Below are 24,420 nucleotides of genomic sequence, written 5' to 3' on the forward strand. Positions count from 1 at the left end.
ACAAACAGTCCAAAACAAAGGCAAAGTCTTCTCATGCTTTGTTGATTTAAAAAAAAAGCCTTCGACTCAATTTGGCATGAGGGTTTGCTATACAAATTGCTGGAAAGTGGTGTTGGGGGAAAAACATACGACATTATAAAATCCATGTACACAAACAACAAGTGTGTGGTTAAAATAGGCAAAAACCACAAATTTCTTCCCACAGGGCCATGGGGTGAGATAGGGATGCAGCTTAAGCCCCACCCTCTTCAACATATATATCAACGAATTGGCGCGGGCACTAGAAAAGTCTGCAGCACCAGGCCTCACCCTACTAGAATCTGAAGTCAAATGTATACTGTTTGCTGATGAACTGGTGCTTCTGTCACCAACCAAGGAGTGCTTACAGCAGCACCTAGATATTCTGCACAGATTCTGCCAGACCTGGGCCTTGACAGTAAATCTCAGTAAGACCAAAATAATGGTGGCCAAAAAAGGTCCTGTCGCCAGGACCACAAATACAAATTCCATCTAGACACCGTTGCCCTAGAGCACATAAAAAACTATACATACCTTGGCCTTAACATCAGCACCACAGGTAACTTCCACAAAGCTGTGAACGATCTGAGAGACAAGGCAAGAAGGGCATTCAATGCCATCAAAAGGAACAAAATTCAACATACCAATTAGGATCTGGCTAAAAATACTTGAATCAGTTATAGAACCCATTGCCCTTTATGGTAGTGAGGTCTGGGGTCCGCTCACCAACCAAGAATTCACAAAATGGGACAAACATCAAATTGAGACTGCATGCAGAATTCTGCAAAAATATCCTCCGTGTACAACGTAGAACACCAAATAATGCATGCAAAGCCGAATTAGGCCGATAACCGCTAATTATCAAACTCCAGAAAAGAGCTGTTAAATTCTACAACCACATAAAAGGAAGCGATTCCCAAACCTTCCATAACAAAGACATCACCTACAGAGAGATGAACCTGGAGAAGACTCCCCTAAGCAAGCTGGTCCTGGGGCTCTGTTCACAAACACAAACACACCCCACAGAGCCATCACCTACAGAGAGATTAACCTGGAGAAGAGTCCCCTAATCAAGCTGGTCCTGGGGCTCTGTTCACAAATACAAACACACAGAGCCCCAGGACAGCAACACAATTAGACCCAACCAAATCATGAGAAAACAAAAAGATAATTACTTGACACATTGGAAAGAATTAACAAAAAAACTGAGCAAACTGGAATGCTATTTGGCCCTAAACAGAGAGAACACAGTGGCAGAATACCTGACCACTGTGACTGACCCAAAATAAAGGAAAGCTTTGACTATGTACAGACTCAGTGAGCATAGCCTCGCTATTAAGAAAGGCCGCCGTAGGCAGAGCTGGCTCTCAAGATAAGACAGGCTATGTGCACACTGCCCACAAAATGAGGTGGAAACTGAGCTGCACTTCCTAACCTCCTGCCCAATGTATGACCATATTAGAGACACATATTTCCCTCAGATTGCACAAATCCACAAAGAATTTGAAAACAAACCCGATTTTGATAAACTCCCATATCTACTGGGTGAAATACCACAGTGTGCCATTGTCACGGCTGTTCGAATGATCGGACCAAAATGCAGCGTCGGTTTCGTTCCACATATTTATTGGACAGTGAAACTTAATGCAATACAAAAATAAACTGAAGGAACAAAACAAATCGTGACGCAGGAGGCACAAACACTCACAAAATATAATCACCCACAAAACACAGTGGGACAAACATCAACTTAAATATGGCCTCCAATTAGAGACAACGACAACCGGCTGCCTCTAATTGGAGGTCATGCCAAACAAAACCCAACCTAGAAATACAAAACTAGAAACTAAACATAGAAATACAAAAACGGACAAACACCCCCCTGTCACGCCCTGACCTAGTCTAACATAGAAAATAACAACTTACTATGGTCAGGACGTGACAGCCATCACTGCAGCAAGATTTGTGACCTGTTGCCACAAGAAAAGATTAACCAGTGAAGAACAAACACCATTGTAAATACAACCCACATTTATGCTTATTTATTTTCCCTTTTGTACTCTAACCGTTTGTACATCATTACAACACTGTATATATACATAATATGACATTTGTAATGTCTTTATTCTTTTGAAACTTCTGTGAGTGTAATGTTTACTGTTAATTTTATTGTTTAATTCACTTTTGTATATTATCTACCTCACTTGCTTTGGCAATGTTAACATATGTTTCCCATGCCAATAAATCCCCTTGAATTGAATTGAGAGAGGGAGAGAGACAGAGAGAGACAGAGGGAGAAAGGGAGACAGGGAGATAAAGAGAGAGAGAAAGAGAGAGAGAGGGAGAGAGAGAGAAAGAGAGAGGACAGTGTGTAAGTAAACTGTAAAGAAAGGGGGAGAGGATGAGACAGAAAGACAGGAAGAATAAAGGAAAAATAAAAGAAAGAATGGAAGGACTCCTCTGGTCTAGGCCTGTCAGTCAGTCAGTCAGGGTCTGAAGCCAGCCTGTAATTTGTCTGTTGCAGCTCGATGAGGGAAGGCGAAGTCTAACTCTTAACATGATTAATCTGGGCGTCCTCACAGGGCAAGGTGAGTAGAAGGTGGCACAAAATTAATGGGTGGAATGTTTGGTGTGCAAGTGTAAACCTCCCAGGGACTCTGCTCTGTTTCTCTTTTACTCTCTCTCTCTCTTTCACTCTCTCTCTCTCTTTTACGCTCTCTTTCACTCACTCTCTCGGAGTCTCGCTCTCTCTCTCTCTCTTTTACTCTCTTTTTCACTCACTCTCTGACTCTCTCTCTTTCACTTGCTATCTCTCTCACACACTCTCTCTCTCTATTTCACTCACTCTCTCTGACTATCTCTCACTCTCTCTTTCATTTGCTCTCTCTCACACACTCACTCTCTCTCTTTCACTCACTCTCTCAGAGTCTCTCGCTCTCTTTTACTGTCTCTTTCACTCGCTCTCTCTCTTTTACTCTCTCTTTTACTCTCTTTCACTCATTCTTTCTTTCTCTCTCTCTCACTCACTCCCTATTTCACTCGCTCTCTCTCTCCCTCTATGTGTCTTTCTCTGTGTGTGTCTCTCCTCTGTATGTCTCTCTCCTTCTTTCTTTCTCCATCTCACTCTCTCTCTCCTCCCATCACTCATTGCAACTGTGATCTTGTGGGCACCCATTAGATCCACCAGCAATGTGGTCACATATATCAGTGTTAAGTAGTGATATTAGAGTTAAGGTGGTCCTTCACGCTTCAGCAAACTAAGGAGAGGAGGGGTGCTCAACAACGATGACAAAAATCATGAAAATGGCTTACCAAGAAACATTTTAAAAATAACTAATTTGAGGTAAAAACTAATTGGAGCACTCAACAACAACAAAATCAGAGAATGATTTATTTTTGCTCACTTTAATCCATTGTAGTCACCTGTTCGCATCCTGTACAATAGTAACATTAGACTCGATATCATAACAAACGTTAAGTCTAAGTTATTTGGATTAAGTGAGGAGTACATTTCAATTGTGAAATAGCAGCCTTGGTCTGACTGATTGTGAAGTAACAGCCTTGGTCTGGCTGATTGTGAAGTAGCAGCCTTGGTCTGACTGATTGTGAAATAGCAGCCTTGGTCTGGCTGATTGTGAAATAGCAGCCTTGGTCTGGCTGATTGTGAAGTAACAGCCTTGGTCTGGCTGATTGTGAAGTAGCAGCCTTGGTCTGACTGATTGTGAAATAGCAGCCTTGGTCTGGCTGATTGTGAAATAGCAGCCTTGGTCTGACTGATTGTGAAGTAACAGCCTTGGTCTGGCTGATTGTGAAGTAGCAGCCTTGGTCTGACTGATTGTGAAATAGCAGCCTTGGTCTGGCTGATTGTGAAATAGCAGCCTTGGTCTGACTGATTGTGAAATAGCAGCCTTGGTCTGGCTGATTGTGAAATAGCAGCCTTGGTCTGACTGATTGTGAAGTAGCAGCCTTGGTCTGGCTGATTGTGAGGTAGCAGCCTTGGTCTGGCTGATTGTGAAGTAACAGCCTTGGTCTGGCTGATTGTGAAGTAGCAGCCTTGGTCTGGCTGATTGTGAAGTAACAGCCTTGGTCTGGCTGATTGTGAGGTAGCAGCCTTGGTCTGGCTGATTGTGAAGTAACAGCCTTGGTCTGGCTGATTGTGAAGTAGCAGCCTTGGTCTGGCTGATTGTGAAGTAGCAGCCTTGGTCTGACTGATTGTGAAGTAGCAGACTTGGTCTGACTGATTGTGAAGTAGCAGACTTGGTCTGGCTGATTGTGAAGTAGCAGCCTTGGTCTGACTGATTGTGAAGTAGCAGACTTGGTCTGACTGATTGTGAAGTAGCAGACTTGGTCTGGCTGATTGTGAAGTAGCAGCCTTGGTCTGACTGATTGTGAAGTAGCAGCCTCTGTCTGACTGATTGTGAAGTAGCAGCCTCTGTCTGACTGATTGTGAAGTAGCAGACTTGGTCTGACTGATTGTGAAGTAGCAGACTTGGTCTGGCTGATTGTGAAGTAGCAGCCTTGGTCTGACTGATTGTGAAGTAGCAGCCTCTGTCTGACTGATTGTGAAGTAGCAGACTTGGTCTGGCTGATTGTGAAGTAGCAGCCTTGGTCTGACTGATTGTGAAGTAGCAGACTTGGTCTGGCTGATTGTGAAGTAGCAGCCTTGGTCTGACTGATTGTGAAGTAGCAGACTTGGTCTGGCTGATTGTGAAGTAGCAGACTTGGTCTGGCTGATTGTGAAGTAGCAGCCTTGGTCTGACTGATTGTGAAGTAGCAGCCTCTGTCTGACTGATTGTGAAGTAGCAGCCTTGGTCTGACTGATTGTGAAGTAGCAGCCTTGGTCTGACTGATTGTGAAGTAGCAGCCTTGGTCTGGCTGATTGTGAAGTAGCAGCCTTGGTCTGACTGATTGTGAAGTAGCAGCCTTGGTCTGACTGATTGTGAAGTAGCAGACTTGCTAGAACAGCATTAGCAGAAATCAAGCTGTAAAAGCACATTTCCTGCTGACCCTCTTGAGGACCCCTAAGTACACCGTCCAAAACAATGACTTATTTTTCAGCCAGGTCAACAGGCTCCCACATTTGTTGATGTTTGTCTAAGGTAGTTATACATTTTTTTCAATACAGAAACTCAATTTGAGTGAAACGATTCTGTGCTGTGATAGCCTAGCGCTCTGCTCCTATACCAAACAGACTGATTAAACAATATATTACTTAACCCTCCTCTCTGTCAGCACAGTATAGCTAGCTATATAGCTAGCCTAGTGCTCTGCTCCTATACCAAACAGACTGGTTAAATCATCTATTACCTAACCCTTCTCTCTGTCAGTATAGTGTAGCTAGCCATATAGCTAGCCTAGTGCTCTGCTCCTATACCAAACAGACTGGTTAAATAATCAATGACCTAACCCTCCTCTCTCAGTACAGTGTAGCTAGCCGTATAGCTAGCCTAGTGCTCCACTCCTATACCAAACAGACTGGTTAAATAAACACAGCAGAACCAGAACGGAGCTTGTTACCTCATGCCGTTTGACATGCCGTTTGTTTGTTCAAATGTGCTTCTACTGAATGCCTGGTTAGTGAGCTAATGCCTTCTAAACTGAGCACATAGAGGAGTAGGAGGGATGGAGGAAGGAGAGGGACTTCAGAGGCAGAAAAATTACATCCATATTTTTCCAATATGCTGGTATGTCCGTATGAGCAGACTGGTGTGTATCCCAAATGGAACCCTATTTCTTATTGGTCCTCGTCAAATGTAGTACACTACACAGGGAATAGGGCGCCATTTGGACGTAACCTAGACCATTCGTGAGGCGGGCTGAAGGCTGACACACTTCTTTAAATTGAGTAGAATCAACAATTTGGTGGAAAAGTAAGAGGTGGAAGAAGGAAACTCAGCTCAACAAATGTCACCAGTAATCTGGGCGACAGACGGATGGTGAGAAGAGGAAAGTTCTGGAAAAGATGTCATTCCTGGGGAACCAGCGTACAGTACATCACTACTTCCTGCTCTTGATTAGTGGGACAAACTGATTTGTTGCTGAATGTAATGAATTAAGACCAAGTCTACGTTCCAAATTGGTGCCCTATTACCCATAGGGCTCTGTCAAAAGTAGTGCACTATATGTAGGGAATAGGGTGCCAGCCCTGTCTAAAGTAGTGCACTATATGTAGGGAATAGGGTTCCATTTGGAATGCAGTCAGAGACAAAGATCTCAACTGCCCCAGAGGGAACTACAGAAGGAGAGCGCTATGTAGTGTGTTACCAAATTAACTTCAAGGAAATGAGTACTGTACATCAATGGAGGCTTTAAAAGTTGTTAGTTGAAGTTGACAGAAACAAGACGTATCCAATACAGACAGAGATGGTGATTACCAACCAAAACCCACACAATCATCTACTATTTAAACATGGTGACATGTCTGATCTGCATTGACATCACCAGCGTTGCCTAGAGACAGTTTCCAGAGTGGTTAATTACAGCAGGCCACATAAACTACATGTTGATGTATAAAGACATATCAAAACTATCAATCCAGTTCATTATATATTATATAGTTGGCACTGGCAGAATATTTTGATGTTCTGATGTTCTGATGTTGTGATGTTCTGATATTACGATGTTCTGATGTTGTGATGTTCTGATATTCTGATGTTCTGATGTTGTGATGTTGTGATATTATGATGTTATGTTGTAATGTTCTGATGTTCTGATGTTGTGATGTTCTGATATTACGATGTTCTGATGTTGTGATGTTCTGATGTGATGTTCTGATGTTGTGATATTATAATGTTGTGATGTTCTGATATTATGATGTAATGTTCTGATGTTCTGATATTATGATGTTCTGATGTAATGTTCTGATGTTGTGATATTATGATGTTGTGATGTTCTGATGTGATGTTCTGATGTTGTGATATTGTGATGTTCTGATGTTGTGATGTTCTGATGTTGTAATGTTCTGATGTTATGATGTTCTGATGTGATGTTCTGATGTTCTGATGTTGTGATGTTGTGATATTGTGATGTTCTGATGTTGTGATGTTCTGATGTTGTAATGTTCTGATATTATGATGTAATGTTCTGATGTTCTGATATTCTGATGTTCTGATGTTGTGATGTTGTGATATTATGATGTTATGTTGTAATGTTCTGATGTTATGATGTTGTGATGTTCTGATGTTGTGATATTATGATGTTGTGATGTGTTGATGTTCTGATGTGATATTATGATGTTGTGATGTTGTGATGTTCTGATGTAATGTTCTGATATTATGATGTTCTGATGTTGTGATGTTCTGATATTATGATGTTCTGATGTTCTAATTTTCTGATGTTCTGATGTTGTGATGTTCTGATGTTGTGATGTGTTGATGTTCTGATGTGATATTATGATGTTGTGATGTTCTGATGTAATGTTCTGATATTATGATGTTCTGATGTTCTGATATTCTGATGTTCTGATATTATGATGTTCTGATGTTGTAATGTTCTGATGTTGTAATGTTGTGATATTATGATGTTGTGATGTTCTGATGTTGTAATGTTCTGATATTATGATGTTCTGATGTTCTGATGTTGTGATGTTCTGATATTATGATGTTCTGATGTTGTGATATTCTGATATTCTGATGTTCTAATGTTGTGATGTTGTGATGTTCTGATATTATGATATTCTGATGTTCTAATGTTCTGATGTTGTAATGTTGTAATGTTGTGATGTTGTGATGTTGTGATGTTCTGATATTATGATGTTCTGATGTTGTGATATTCTGATATTCTGATGTTCTAATGTTGTGATGTTGTGATGTTCTGATATTATGATGTTCTGATGTTCTGATGTTGTGATGTTCTGATATTCTGATGTTCTAATGTTCTGATGTTCTGATGTTGTGATGTTGTGATGTTCTGATATTATGATGTTCTGATGTTGTGATATTCTGCTATTCTGATGTTCTAATGTTGTGATGTTGTGATGTTCTGATATTATGAGCTGAGTTCGGGTGATGTTCGTACGATGTTCTGCATGCTGTGCTGATGTTCGTAGAGCTGAGTTCTGATGTGTGCGTACGATGTTCGGGTGAATGCTGTGCGGGTGAGGGAGGTGTCTGCTGAGCATGTTCGGGGGGGGGGTGAGGTGAGTGTAGTGAGTGTTGCTGATGTTCTGATGTTCGGGGGGTGAGGTGATTATGATATTCTGATGTTCTAATGTTCTGATGTTGTGATGTTGTAATGTTGTAATGTTGTAATGTTGTAATGTTGTGATGTTGTAATGTTGTAATGTTGTAATGTTGTGATGTTGTGATGTTGTAATGTTGTGATGTTGTAATGTTGTGATGTTGTAATGTTGTAATGTTGTAATGTTCTGATGTTCTGATGTGTGCATTTCCTGCTTTTTCTTCCATCTGATTGTATTAATGAAATCCAGACAGTAAAATTGATAAACTCCCATTTGTGCACAAAAATGTGTGTGCATTACAAAACCTACAATGACTAATTAGTAAATTGCCCTCCAGTAGTCCATAGTAATAAGGCTGTTCTTCCACCTATCCAGTTCTTTCAGATAGGAGGCCAAGGAAACGTGGTAGAGGCCAGCGAGGAACCAGCCCCTGGTGTTGCACCACCTCCTCTAAGCTGAGTCTGGTTTTGACTGATGCTTGCCCCGACCATGGTGTCCACGGCCTGTGGTATTTGTATTTATTATGGATCCCCATTAGCTGCTGCCAAGGCAAAATTAAGGCAGAAATTCAATATTTAAAAAAACTTTACAATACATTCATTACAGAATTCACAACAGGCCCCTACTCCACTACCACATATCTACAACGAAAAATACATGTGTACGTGTGTATGTTATCGTGTGTGTGTGCATGTGTCTGTGCCTATGTTTGTGTTACTTCACAGTCCTCGTGGTCCATAGGGTGTATTTTTACCTGCTTTTGAAATCTGATTCTACTGCTTTCATCAGTTACCTGATGTGGAATAGAGTAGTCATGTAGTCATGGCTCTATGTGTTACTGTGAGCCTCCCATAGTCTGTTCTGGACTTGGGGACTGTGAAGAGACCTCTGGTGGCATGTCTTGTGGGGTATGCATGGGTGTCCGAGCTGTGTGCTAGTATTTTAAACAGACAGCTCGGTACCTTCAGCTTGTCAACACTTCAACACTCAACAAGTAGTGATGAAGTCAATCTCTCTTCCACTTTGAGCCATGAGAGATTTACATGCATATTATTAATGTTAGCTCTCTGTGTACTTTTAAGGGCCAACTGTGCTGCCCTGTTCTGAGCCAATTGTAATTTTTCCGAGGTCCCTCTTTGTGGTACCTGACCACACGCCTGGACAGTAGTCCAGGTGAGACAAAACCAGGGCCTGTAGGACCTGCCTTGTTGATAGTGTTGTTAAGAAGGCAGAGTAGTGCTTTATTATGGACAGACTTCTTCCCATCTTAGCTACTGTTGAATCAATATGTTTTGACCATGACAGTTTACAATCCTGGGTTACTCCAAGCAGTTTAGTCACCTCAACTTGCTCAATTTACACATTATTCATTACGAGATGTAGTTGAGGTTTAGGGTTTAGTGAATGATTTGTCCCAAATACAACACTTTTAGTTTTGGAAATATTTAGGACAAACTTATACCTTTCTACCCATTCCAAAACTAACTGCAGCTCTTTGTTAAGTGTTGCATTCATTTCAGTGGCTGTAGTATTGGATGTGTATAGTGTTGAGTCATCCGCATACATAGACACACTGGCTTTGGTGTCCACAGTCTGGGGTCCACGGTCTGGTGTGTGGTGTCCATGGCCTGGTGTGTGTGGTGTCCACGGCCTGGTGTGTGTGGTGTCCACGGTCTGGTGTGTGTGGGGTCCACGGTCTGGTGTGTGTGGGGTCCACGGGTCTGGTGTGTGGTGTCCACGGCCTAGTGTGCGTGGTGTCCACGGCCTGGTGTCCGTGGTGTCCACGGTCTGGTGTCCGTGGTGTCCACGGTCTGGTGTCCGTGGTGTCCACGGTCTGGTGTCCGTGGTGTCCACGGTCTTGTGTGTGGTGACCACGGTCTGGTGTGTGGTGACCACTGTCTGGTGTGTGGCGATGACAGTCTGGTGTGTGTGGTGTCAACGGTCTGGTGTGTGTGGTGACCACAGTCTGGTGTGTGTGGTGTCAACGGTCTGGTGTGTGGTGACCAGTCTGGTGTGTGTGGTGACCACAGTCTGGTGTGTGGTGTCCACGGTCTGGTGTCCACGGCCTGGTGTGTGGTGGCCACGGCCAGGTGGGTGCTGGGCGGCACAACGTGCCCTTTGACCCTCATCCTCAGGCTCCCACAGAGCATTCCTGAGGAAGTGAGATGCCACTCCTTTATCCAGACGGGTTAGGCTTTCCTCCTGTCAGTGATCTCCTTTATCCATACAGGCTAGGCTTTCCTCCTGTCAGTGACCTCCTTTATCCATACAGGTTAGGCTTTCCTCCTGTCAGTGATCTCCTTTATCCATACAGGTTAGGCTTTCCTCCTGTCAGTGATCTCCTTTATCCATACAGGTTAGGCTTTCCTCCTGTCAGTGATCTTCTTTATCCATACAGGTTAGGCTTTCCTCCTGTCAGTGATCTCCTTTATCTATGACAGGTTAGGCTTTCCTCCTGTCAGTGATCTCCTTTATCCATACAGGTTAGGCTTTCCTCCTGTCAGTGATCTCCTTTATCCAGACAGGTTAGGCTTTCCTCCTGTCAGTGATCTCCTTTATCCTATGACAGGTTAGGCTTTCCTCCTGTCAGTGATCTCCTTTATCCAGACAGGTTAGGCTTTCCTCCTGTCAGTGATCTCCTTTATCCATACAGGTTAGGCTTTCCTCCTGTCAGTGATCTCCTTTATCCATACAGGCTAGGCTTTCCTCCTGTCAGTGATCTCCTTTATCCATACAGGTTAGGCTTTCCTCCCGTCAGTGATCTCCTTTATCCATACAGGCTAGGCTTTCCTCTTGTCAGTGATCTCCTTTATCCATACAGGTTAGGCTTTCCTCCTGTCAGTGATCTCCTTTATCCATACAGGTTAGGCTTTCCTCCTGTCAGTGATCTCCTTTATCCATACAGGTTAGGCTTTCCTCCTGTCAGTGATCTCCTTTATCCATACAGGTTAGGCTTTCCTCCTGTCAGTGATCTCCTTTATCCATACAGGTTAGGCTTTCCTCCTGTCAGTGATCTCCTTTATCCATACAGGTTAGGCTTTCCTCCTGTCAGTGATCTTCTTTATCCATACAGGTTAGGCTTTCCTCCTGTCAGTGATCTTCCTTTATCCAGACAGGTTAGGCTTTCCTCCTGTCAGTGATCTCCTTTATCTATGACAGGTTAGGCTTTCCTCCTGTCAGTGATCTCCTATATCCATACAGGTTAGGCTTTCCTCCTGTCAGTGATCTCCTTTATCCATACAGGTTAGGCTTTCCTCCTGTCAGTGATCTCCTTTATCCATACAGGTTAGGCTTTCCTCCTGTCAGTGATCTCCTTTATCCATACAGGTTAGGCTTTCCTCCTGTCAGTGATCTCCTTTATCCATACAGGTTAGGCTTTCCTCCTGTCAGTGATCTCCTTTATCCATACAGGTTAGGCTTTCCTCCTGTCAGTGATTTCCTTTATCCATACAGATTAGGCTTTCCTCCTGTCAGTGATCTTCTTTATCCATACAGGTTAGGCTTTCCTCCTGTCAGTGATCTCCTTTATCCATACAGGCTAGGCTTTCCTCCTGTCAGTGATCTCCTTTATCCATACAGGCTAGGCTTTCCTCCTGTCAGTGATCTCCTTTATCCATACAGGCTAGGCTTTCCGCCTGTCAGTGATCTCCTTTATCCATACAGGTTAGGCTTTCCTCCTGTCAGTGATCTCCTTTATCCATACAGATTAGGCTTTCCTCCTGTCAGTGATCTCCTTTATCCATACAGGTTAGGCTTTCCTTCTATCAGTGATCTCCTTTATCCATACAGGTTAGGCTTTCCTCCTGTCAGTGATCTCCTTTATCCATACAGGTTAGGCTTTCCTCCTGTCAGTGATCTCCTTTATCCAGACACTTTACACCCAGCATCATAACACGTTATGACATGGTCATAACCATGTCATCATGTCATAACAGCTGAAGTAACTTGTCATATCCTGTCATAACATGGCCATAACACAACACATATTAGACCAGTTGTGACATATATTTAGATATTTTATGGCTCGTTGACATCCACAAAACCGACCTCACAAGGCAAAACATTCCATGACAGCATAGTCTACTTGTCAACAGTATGTTTATAACATTTTCTGAAACTGATCATATTCAATTAGCGTTGTAATTGCACACACATTGACGTCAGACTCCTGCACCGAACCCAATGCTCTGTTGCTGAAGACTGGGATGACTGCAGGAGCAGATTTCAGGAGCAGGACAAGACACCCTCTTTTAGACTGATGACTGACATAAGGTCATGTACGGGATAGGCCTATCTGGCTTATATGATTATGATTGTCAAAATGCTTCATGAAAGTGTCATAAAGTGTATTTTCTTAGTCAAAGTAAAGTGACACAGAATGGTCATAATGCTTCTTGACAGAGTCATGAGGTTTATTTTCTAAGTCCAAGTAAAGGATGGCGAATGCTTCACGACAGTTTCATAAAGTGTTTTTTCTACAAGTTACTTAAAATGTGATGGAAAAAACATGACTGTAGAATTCATTACAACAACAAAGGCCTTTTCTTAAGGGGCAGATGAGCTTTAATATTGCAGATAGATTGTGGTTTCCTCAATGTAATTGTCTGCAGCATTTCCAACTCCCCATATTTGTTTTGTAAATAATATATATAAATGTTTTTTTAATACATTTCCCATTTTATTTTCCCCTAACCCTACTACCCCTCACCTAACTGGAGGGAACTAACGGGCAACAAGTAGGCTTCTACTTCCAGCTTGTACATTCTATATACATTTTATGGACAGTATATTTTACAATAGTTATCTTTTGTTTGTTTTTAGTCCCATCCTTCAGCTCCACTCAACCCCTCCCATCTATCTCTGAAGACCATCCAGTTTAGGCTTTCCTCCTCGGTGATCTCTTTTGTCCAGAAGGGCTTTCCTTCTCAGTGATCTTAATCCAGACCGGTTAGGCTTTCCTACTGTCAGTGATTTTTATCCAGAAGGGCTTTCCTCCTGTCAGTGATCTTTATCCAGAAAGGTTAGGCTTTCCTCCTGTCAGTGATCTTTATCCAGAAAGGTTAGGCTTTCTTCCTGTCAGTGATCTTTATCCAGAAGGGCTTTCCACCTGTCAGTGATCTTTATCCAGAAGGGCTTTCCACCTGTCAGTGATCTTTATCCAGACAGGTTAGGCTTTCCTCCTGTCAGTGATCTTTATCCAGAAGGGCTTTCCACCTGTCAGTGATCTTTATCCAGACAGGTTAGGCTTTCCTCCTGTCAGTGATCTTTATCCAGAAGGGCTTTCCCCCTGTCAGTGATCTTTATCCAGAAGGGCTTTCCTCCTGTCAGTGATCTTTATCCAGAAGGGCTTTCCTCCTGTCAGTGATCTTTATCCAGAAGGGCTTTCCTCCTGGTATATGTAAATGGTGAATAAAAGGTGATATTATTTTCCTCGTACTGTTACATAGTGGAGATTCTCCTGACCAAGATGTTACTGAAAACAGTCAAGACGAGCCTCGACAGTATCACACAAATTATTCAGTGAATAACACTGATCAATATGCTCCCAAAATGTCCAATTGTTTTCATGAAATAGCTCAACATAAATACACCAACTGTGTTCTTTCACTTTATTGAATGATACCAGAACAGCGTAGATCACTTTAATTCTAACAGAAACCACATGTCAAAGCACCACTGCTCCAAGGCTCGGCCCTATACAACACATCCAAGTTCAGTCTCTGTCAAGGAGTTAAGCACACAGTCACACGTATTGTATGTGTGGAGGCTAGAAGAAGTACAAGGCTGAGGGATGATATAAATATCTGATGTTTGCCCATCTTTGTCTTGCTTGTCAGGAATGGGAACACCCACCTCAAAGTGGAAATAAATATAAAGGAACAATTAGAGAAGGAGACTGAGGGGCGATCTGTGATGTTGACAGATATCCCCATGAACAATCCTGACTCGAAACCAAAACATGCCTCCCGCAGAATCAAGACAAAAGCATATTTTTAAACATTCTGAATATAGAACAGAGCAAGTTGTCTTCTTTACTTGGATGAGTGGAAATATGCTCTAGGAAATTGCAATCCTCTTCTTCACACAAAAGCAACACATTTATTATTGTGTCAGTTGAAAATAAGTTTTCAAACTAATAGTATGTAACAGCTGGTGTATGGTGCTAATTGTAGAACATATAGTTGTTGTTCAACTCTGGAAGTTTGAAGGTTTAACGTGGATGTAAAGTCAGACTGGAAGGTCTCTATTTCTTTCTGTTTCCGCCGCCGGACAGAATCATCACCATCCTCATGAAGATGTTCAGAGTGTCCATGTAGATCCCCATGCACCTACAAGACAGGATAACACCACAAAGCACCAACCGTCAGTTTATCATCACCGTACAAGACAGGATAATCACCACAAAGCACCAACAGTCAGTTTCTTATCACCGTACAAGACAGGATAATCACCACAAAGCACCAACAGTCAGTTTCTTATCACCGTACAAGACAGGATAATCACCATACAAGACATGATAACACCAACTGCCAGTTTCATATCACCATATAAGAGAGGATAAACACCAGTAGGCCAGCATTCTGTCTAGTAGGCCAGAATTATACTGTATCAATGGAATTTAGTATAATATCATACTGAAACATAATGGTAATTAGCATAGTAGGACATACTGTATCAATGGTATTTAGTATATTATACTGCATCATGACGGTATTGACAGTATTGTACTGTATCAATGGTATTTAGTACAATATCATACTGAAACAATGGTAATTAGCATAGTAGGACATTATACTGCATCGTGACGGTATTGACAGTATTATACTGCATCGTGACAGTATTATACTGCATCGTGACAGTATTGACAGTATTATACTGCATCATGACGGTATTCTACACTGAACAAAAATATAAACAAGTTCATATGAGTTACAGTTCATATGAGTTACAGTTCATATGAGGAAATCAGTCAATAGAAATAAATTCATTAGGCCCAAATCTATGGATTTCACATGACTGGGAATACAGATATGCATCTGTTGGTCACAGATACCTTAATAAAAAAGGTAGTGGCGTGGATCAGAAAACCTGTCAGTATCTGGTGTGACCACCATTTGCCTCATCCAGCGCGACATCTCCTTCACATAGAGTTGGTCAGGCTGTTGATTGTGGCCTGTGGAATGGTGTCCCACTCCTCTTCAATGGATGTGCGAAGTTCCTGGATATTGGCGGGAACAAACACGCTGTCGTACATGTTGATCCAGAGCATTCCAAACATGCTCAATGGGTGACATGTCTGGTGAGTATGCAGGCCATGGGACATTTTCAGCTTCCAGGAATTGCGTACAGATCCTTGTGACATGGGTCCATGCATTATCATGCTGAAACATGAGGCGATGGCGACGGATGAATGGAACGACAATGGGCCTCAGGATCTCGTAATGGCATCTCTGCGCATTCAAATTGCCATCGATAAAACGCAATTGTGTTTGTTGTCCGTAGCGTATGCCTACACATACCACAACCCCACTGCCACCATGGGGCACTCTGTTCACAATGTTGGCATTTGCAAACCGCTCACCCACACGACGCCATACATGCTGCCCGCCATCTGCCCGGTAGTTGAAACCGGGATTCATCGGTGAAGAGCACATTTCTCCAGCGTACCAGTGGCCATCGAAGTGAGCATTTTGCACTCTGAAGTCAGTTATGACGCCGAACTGCAGTCAGGTCAAGACCCTGGTGAAGACGACGAGCACACAGATGAGCTTCCCTGGGACGGTTTCTGACAGTTTGTGCAGAAATTCTTCGGTTGTGCAAACCCAGCTTCCCGGGTGGCTGGTCTCAGACGATCCCGCAGGTGAAGAAGCCGGATGTGGAGGTCCTGGGCTGACGTGGTACATGTGGTCTCCGGTTGGACGTACTGCCAACAACATTTGAGGGGGCTTATGGTAGAGAAATTAACATTCAATTATCTGGCAACAGCTTGAATGTACATTACTGCAGTCACTATGCCAAATGCACACTCCCTCAAAACTTGAGACATCTGTGGCATTGTGTTGTGTGACAAAACTGCACATTTTAGAGTGGTTTTTATTGTCCCCAGCACAAGGTTCTTGATATTGCCACACGTGTCAGGTGGATGGATTATCTTGGCAAAGGAGAAACGCTCACGAAAAGGGACGTAAACAAATTTGTGCACAACATTTTAGAGTAATAAGCTTTTTGTACATATAGAAAATGTTGGGGCTCTTCTATTTCAGCTCATGAAACATGGGACCAACACTTTACATGTTGCGTTTATATTTTTGTTCAATATATATCAAAGCAGGACAAAGAAATACAAAATAAACAGGATAAATGGACTAGATGACCATCTGTTTAAACAGTAGGATACAGAACTGGACTAGTTCTCTTTATATCTGTTTAAACAGTAAGGTACAGAACTGGACTAGTTCTCTTTATATCTGTTTAAACAGTAAGGTACAGAACTGGACTAGTTCTCTTTATATCTGTTTAAACAGTAAGGTACAGAACTGGACTAGTTCTCTTTATATCTGTTTAAACAGTAAGGTACAGAACTGGACTAGTTCTCTTTATATCTGTTTAAACAGTAAGGTACAGAACTGGACTAGTTCTCTTTATATCTGTTTAAACAGTAAGGTACAGAACTGGACTAGTTCTCTTTATATCTGTTTAAACAGTAAGGTACAGAACTGGACTAGTTCTCTTTATATCTGTTTAAACAGTAAGGTACAGAAATCAGACATAGCAGTAATGATTACTCTGCAGACGTCACTTACGAGTTGATGGGGTCGTATTTCTGCATCCCGTACATGGGGTACGTCTCCGCCCTCTTGATGACCTTCTGGGTGTCGTAGAGCAGGAACATGCTGAAGAGGACCAGACCTCCGTAGATAGCGATGGAGTACAGGCCTGCTCCCATCGCTGAGGTAGGGGGCAGGAACATTGAGCCTGGGGACAGAGAGAGTGGAGAGGACATTGTATTAATACCATGTCCTCAAGTTCAATTAATAACTGAGGAGATATGTGTCAAGGGTGTTTGTCACCAGAGAGCCAAATCCTAAATAATACTATTTGAAAAAGAAGAAACTCCAGCACACTGGTATCTTGAATACTCCACTAACAATTTACTGGGTTTGATGGAACAAAAGGTTATGGTTCAATAGACTTCATTGATGTCTGTCTACCATGTTGTTTTTCATTGATAAACACTTAAAAAAGGCAATAACCATTTAGTTGTCCCCTAAAAGTATGATGTTTACATCCCTGCATTTTATGTTCCTTTGTGAATTGGACCATAATAAAACAGATTGTGAAGAAATGCCTACTAACAGATGGAGGTGGTGGAGACCCCTGAAACCCACAGCCAGGGATATTGATCTAAAGATACTAACCGATGGAGGTGGTGGAGACCACAGCCAGGGATATTTATCTAAAGATACTAACAGATGGAGGTGGTGGAGACCACTGAAACCCACAGCCAGGGATATTGATCTAAAGATACTAACCGATGGAGGTGGTGGAGACCACAGCCAGGGATATTTATCTAAAGATACTAACAGATGGAGGTGGTGGAGACCACTGAAACCCACAGCCAGGGATATTGATCTAAAGATACTAACCGATGGAGGTGGTGGAGACCACAGCCAGGGATATTTATCTAAAGATACTAACCGATGGAGGTGGTGGAGACCACTGAAACCCACAGCCAGGGATATTGATCTAAAGATACTAACCGATGGAGGTGGTGGAGACCACAGCCAGGGATATTGATCTAAAGATACTAACCGATGGAGGTGGTGGAGACCACTGAAACCCACAGCCAGGGATATTGATCTAAAGATACTAACAGATGGAGGTGGTGGAGACCACTGAAACCCACAGCCAGGGATATTGATCTAAAGATACTGACCGATGGAGGAGGCGAAGACGACTCCGAATCCCACCGCCAGGGGTCCTCCCATGTTGAGGAACTTCTCACTGGGGGCACACATGGCCACGGTGGACAGACCCCCCACAATGCCCGCTGTGTACCAGGCTGCCCTCATCATCAGGGGCCCACCTAGCAGAGTCATGGGGGCTATGACCGCTCCCATCACACCTGGAAACACAGGGACAAATGGATTGATTTATTTACTAGGTTAGTTTAAAAAGGGACCATGTACATACATCAAACATGAAAAAGCACCAGATTTTAGCTACACGGCTATTTAATCATCTGAGGTCCAAATAAAGAGGTTATATATATATATATATATATATATATATATATATATATATATATATATATATAAATAATCTCACAAGATGTTCTATTTAAAGGAAACAGATCTGGTATTTAACAGTCACAGCACCAGTGTGGTAAGTACTAGAAAACCCTGTTCCATTCAAGTCGACTGCTGCTGCATAGTGAGGGTATTCTGAACCTTTATAGTACTGCCCTCTAGTGGTGAAAACAAGCAAGTAGGACGTTTAATTGACAAATGCTTGGTAAAGTGAGAAGGTAAAGCAGTCCAACACCTGCATGTAGCATCCAGGCTAGATGTTTGGCTCCTGGGCTCTGGTCATAAGAGATAGATCTGACCAGCATGCCTGCTCCAATCATGGCTGCAAAGGTAGCTCCAATAGCCTGGTGAAAAAAAATGACAAATGTCTATTATTTTAACAACAAAAAAATACCCACAGTGGCTATTGAAAAGTGTCTGGAAATCATACACAATGGTTTGAAAATCAGCACCAGATGTATCAACACAAAACAATGAGGTTAGGTGGGCCCTCAAACCACTACTCTCCTTTAAGGGTTAATAACATTCAGTGGATGCAGATATACTTTTAGTCATTAGTCACTGGCCCAGTGGCAACAGTCATCGTAAATACTAATATTTCTTTGAAGGTAAACTCAGCGATATGACGTAGATGCAGAAAGTGAACAGCATAGTGAGTCAATTTCCACAACAACTAAAAGCGTTGAAGTGTGAGCCTCAACTTCCCCACTGTTTTGGTCCCTTGTCTACCTCGCTGTAACAGCTTCTCTGCTGTTTTGGTCCCTTGTCTACCTCGCTGTAACAGCTTCTCTGCTGTTTTGGTCCCTTGTCTACCTCGCTGTAACAGCATAAAGCTAAATCTATGCAAATGGCAGATCTTTGTGTAACTGTGTGAGAGTGAAGTCTTGCATCTCACTCATCTCAATATCTGCGGTGCTGCTCGTGACAACGTCATTTAGCTGAATCTACCTTTTAAAACAAGCCGCCTTGACTGGTTAAATCCAGGTGAAACATTCAAATGTGAATTACCAGCCAGGATCCTCTCATCATGACACCCATGAGGGCTGGGGTCCTGCTGACGGCTACAGCCGACAGAGCGGTCATCCCCACACTGCCTGCAAAGTACATGTAGGTGGAGTGGATCCTGTCCTTCACGTACTGGGGCCAGATACTGGGGCCAGAGACACAGGGAAAATAAACATTTACAGAGGACAACACGTGTTGATATACCTGCACAATAGGCACCCTGTTCCCAACATAAGGCACTATACTCAACCAGGACACATTAGGGCTCTGAGTGAGTGCACTCTGTAGAGAATAGGGTGCCATTTGGGACACAGATAAAGTAACACTTTCCTTTGAGTTGTGGTGAAACCCATAGAACTACACAGAAATAGCTGCAGTAATAACAATGACACATGTACCTGATACCAGTTGAATTGGTAAACCACTGTAACTTCATGGGATAATACCAGTACAACACACACTACCATGGGACAACACCAGTACAACACACACACTACCATGGGACAACACACACACACACTACCATGGGATAATACCAGTCACACACACACACACACACACACACACACACTACCATGGGATAATACCAGTCCCACACACACACACACACACACACACACTACCATGGGATAATACCAGTCCCCCACACACACACACACACTACCATGGGATAATACCAGTACAACACACACACTACCATGGGATAATACCAGTACAACACACACACTACCATGGGATAATACCAGTACACACACACACACACACACACTACCATGGGATAATACCAGTACAACACACACACACACACACTACCATTTGATAATACCAGTACAACACACACACACTACCATTTGATAATACCAGTACAACACACACACACACACACACACACACACACACACACACACACACACTACCAGTTGATAATACCAGTACAACACACACACACACACACACACACACACACAAACACACACACAACCATGGGATAATACCAGTACAACACACACACACTACCATGGGATAATACCAGTACAACACACACACACTACCATGGGATAATACCAGTACACACACACACACACACACACACACACACACACACACACACACACTACCATGGGATAATACCAGTACAACACACACACACACACACACACACTACCATGGGATAATACCAGTACAACACACACACACACACACACACACACACTACCATGGGATAATACCAGTACAACACACACACACACCACACACACACACACACACACACACACACTACCATGGGATAATACCAGTACAACACACACACACACACACACTACCATGGGATAATACCAGTACAACACACACACACTACCATGGGATAATACCAGTACAACACACACACACTACCATGGGATAATACCAGTCCACACACACACACACACTACCATGGGATAATACCAGTACAACACACACACACACACTACCATGGGATAATACCAGTACAACACACACACACACTACCATGGGATAATACCAGTACACACACACACACTACCATGGGATAATACCAGTCACACACACACACACCACCACACACACACACACACTACCATGGGATAATACCAGTACAACACACACACACACTACCATGGGATAATACCAGTACAACACACACACACACCACCACACACACACACACACTCACTCCATGGGATAATACCAGAACAACACACACACACACACACACACTACCATGGGCTAATACCAGTACACACACACACACACACACACACTACCATGGGATAATACCAGTACACACACACACACACACTCTACCATGGGATAATACCAGTACACCACACACACACACACACACACTACCATGGGATAATACCAGTACACACACACACACACTACCATGGGATAATACCAGTACACACACACACACACACACACACACACACTACCATGGGATAATACCAGCTACACACACACACACACACACACACACTACCATGGGATAATACCAGTACAACACACACACACACACACCCTACCATGGGATAATACCAGTACACCACACACACACACACACACACACACACACACACACACACTACCATGGGATAATACCAGTACAACACACACACACTACCATGGGATAATACCAGTACAACACACACACACTACCATGGGACAATACCAGCACAACACACACACACTACCATGGGATAATACCAGTACAACACACACACACTACCATGGGATAATACCAGTACAACACACACACACACTACCATGGGATAATACCAGTACAACACACACACACACACACACACACACACAACCATGGGATAATACCAGAACAACACACACACACACACACACTACCATGGGATAATACCAGTACAACACACACACAAACACACACACACACACTACCATGGGATAATACCAGTACAACACACACACAAACACACACACACACACTACCATGGGATAATACCAGTACAACACACACACACACACAATACCAGAACAACACACACACACACACACTACCATGGGATAATACCAGTACAACACACACACACACTACCATGGGATAATACCAGAACAACACACACACACACACACACACACTACCATGGGATAATACCAGTACAACACACACACACACACACACACTACCATGGGATAATACCAGTACAACACACACACACACTACCATGGGATAATACCAGTACAACACACACACACACACACACACACTACCATGGGATAATACCAGTACAACACACACACAAACACACACACACACACTACCATGGGATAATACCAGTACAACACACACACAAACACACACACACACACTACCATGGGATAATACCAGTACAACACACACACAAACACACACACACACACTACCATGGGATAATACCAGTACAACACACACACAAACACACACACACACACACTACCATGGGATAATACCAGTACAACACACACACACACACACACACACACACACTACCATGGGATAATACCAGTACAACACACACACACACACACACACACTACCATGGGATAATACCAGAACAACACACACACACACACACACACACACACACACACACTACCATGGGATAATACCAGAACAACACACACACACCACACACACACACACACACACACACTAACCATGGGATAATACCAGTCACACACACACACACACACACACACACACACTACCATGGGATAATACCAGTACAACACACACACACACTACCATGGGATAATACCAGTACAACACACACACACACACACACACACACACACCACTACCATTTGATAATACCAGTACAACACACACCACACACACACACACACAACACACACACAACCATGGGATAATACCAGTACAACACACACACACTACCATGGGATAATACCAGTACAACACAACACAACCACACACACACACACACACACACACACACACACACTACCATGGGATAATACCAGTACAACACACACACACACACACACACTACCATGGATAATACCAGCACACACACACACACAAACACACACACTACCATGGGATAATACCAGTACAACACACACACACACTACCATGGATAATACCAGCACACACACACACACTACCATGGGATAATACCAGTACAACACACACACACACACACACACTACCATGGGATAATACCAGTACAACACACACACACTACCATGGGATAATACCAGTACAACACACACACTACCATGGGATAATACCAGTACAACACACACACACACACACACACTACCATGGGATAATACCAGTACAACACACACACACACACACACACTACCATTTGATAATACCAGTACAACACACACACACTACCATTTGATAATACCAGTACAACACACACACACACACACACACACACACACACACACACACACACTACCATTTGATAATACCAGTACAACACACACACACACACACACAACACACACACCACCATGGGATAATACCAGTACAACACACACACACACAACACACACACACACCCACTACCATGGGATAATACCAGTACAACACACACACACACACACTACCATGGGATAATACCAGTACACACACACACACACACACACACACACACACACACACACACACACACACACTACCATGGGATAATACCAGTACACACACACACACACACACACACACACACACACACTACCATGGGATAATACCAGTACAACACACACACACCACACACACACTACCATGGGATAATACCAGTACAACACACACACACACACTACCATGGGATAATACCAGTACAACACACACACACACACACACACACACACACACACACACACACACTACCATGGGATAATACCAGTACAACACACACACACACACACACACTACCATGGGATAATACCAGTACAACACACACACACACACACACTACCATGGGATAATACCAGTACAACACACACACACACACACTACCATGGGATAATACCAGTACAACACACACACACACACACACACTACCATGGGATAATACCAGTACAACACACACACACACACACACTACCATGGGATAATACCAGTACAACACACACACACACACACACACTACCATGGGATAATACCAGTACAACACACACACACAACACACACACACTACCATGGGATAATACCAGTACAACACACACACACACACACACACACTACCATGGGATAATACCAGTACAACACCACACACACACACACACACACACACACACACACTACCATGGGATAATACCAGTACAACACACACACACACACACACTACCATGGGATAATACCAGTACAACACACACACACACTACCATGGGATAATACCAGTA

The 24,420-nt window shown here is 43.0% G+C and overlaps 1 protein-coding gene across 1 annotated transcript in view; it reads right to left on the minus strand.

Moving 5' to 3' along the window:
* Positions 1-13,792: 13,792 nt before the first annotated feature.
* Positions 13,793-24,420, minus strand: part of LOC106596147 (growth hormone-inducible transmembrane protein) — a 36,281-nt gene continuing 25,653 nt past the window's right edge. The window contains exons 5-9 of the mRNA XM_045701063.2: positions 19,516-19,657; positions 18,743-18,851; positions 18,135-18,323; positions 17,002-17,173; positions 13,793-14,526 (exon numbers count right to left, since the gene is read on the minus strand). Of these exons, the coding sequence (XP_045557019.1) occupies positions 14,442-14,526; positions 17,002-17,173; positions 18,135-18,323; positions 18,743-18,851; positions 19,516-19,657 (697 nt within the window). The 3' untranslated portion in view covers positions 13,793-14,441. The remainder of the gene's footprint in view (positions 14,527-17,001; positions 17,174-18,134; positions 18,324-18,742; positions 18,852-19,515; positions 19,658-24,420) is intronic.

This window comes from Salmo salar, chromosome 01, assembly GCF_965601325.2.
Source record: "Salmo salar chromosome 01, fSalSal1, whole genome shotgun sequence".
Classification (NCBI taxonomy): Eukaryota; Metazoa; Chordata; class Actinopteri; order Salmoniformes; family Salmonidae; genus Salmo; species Salmo salar.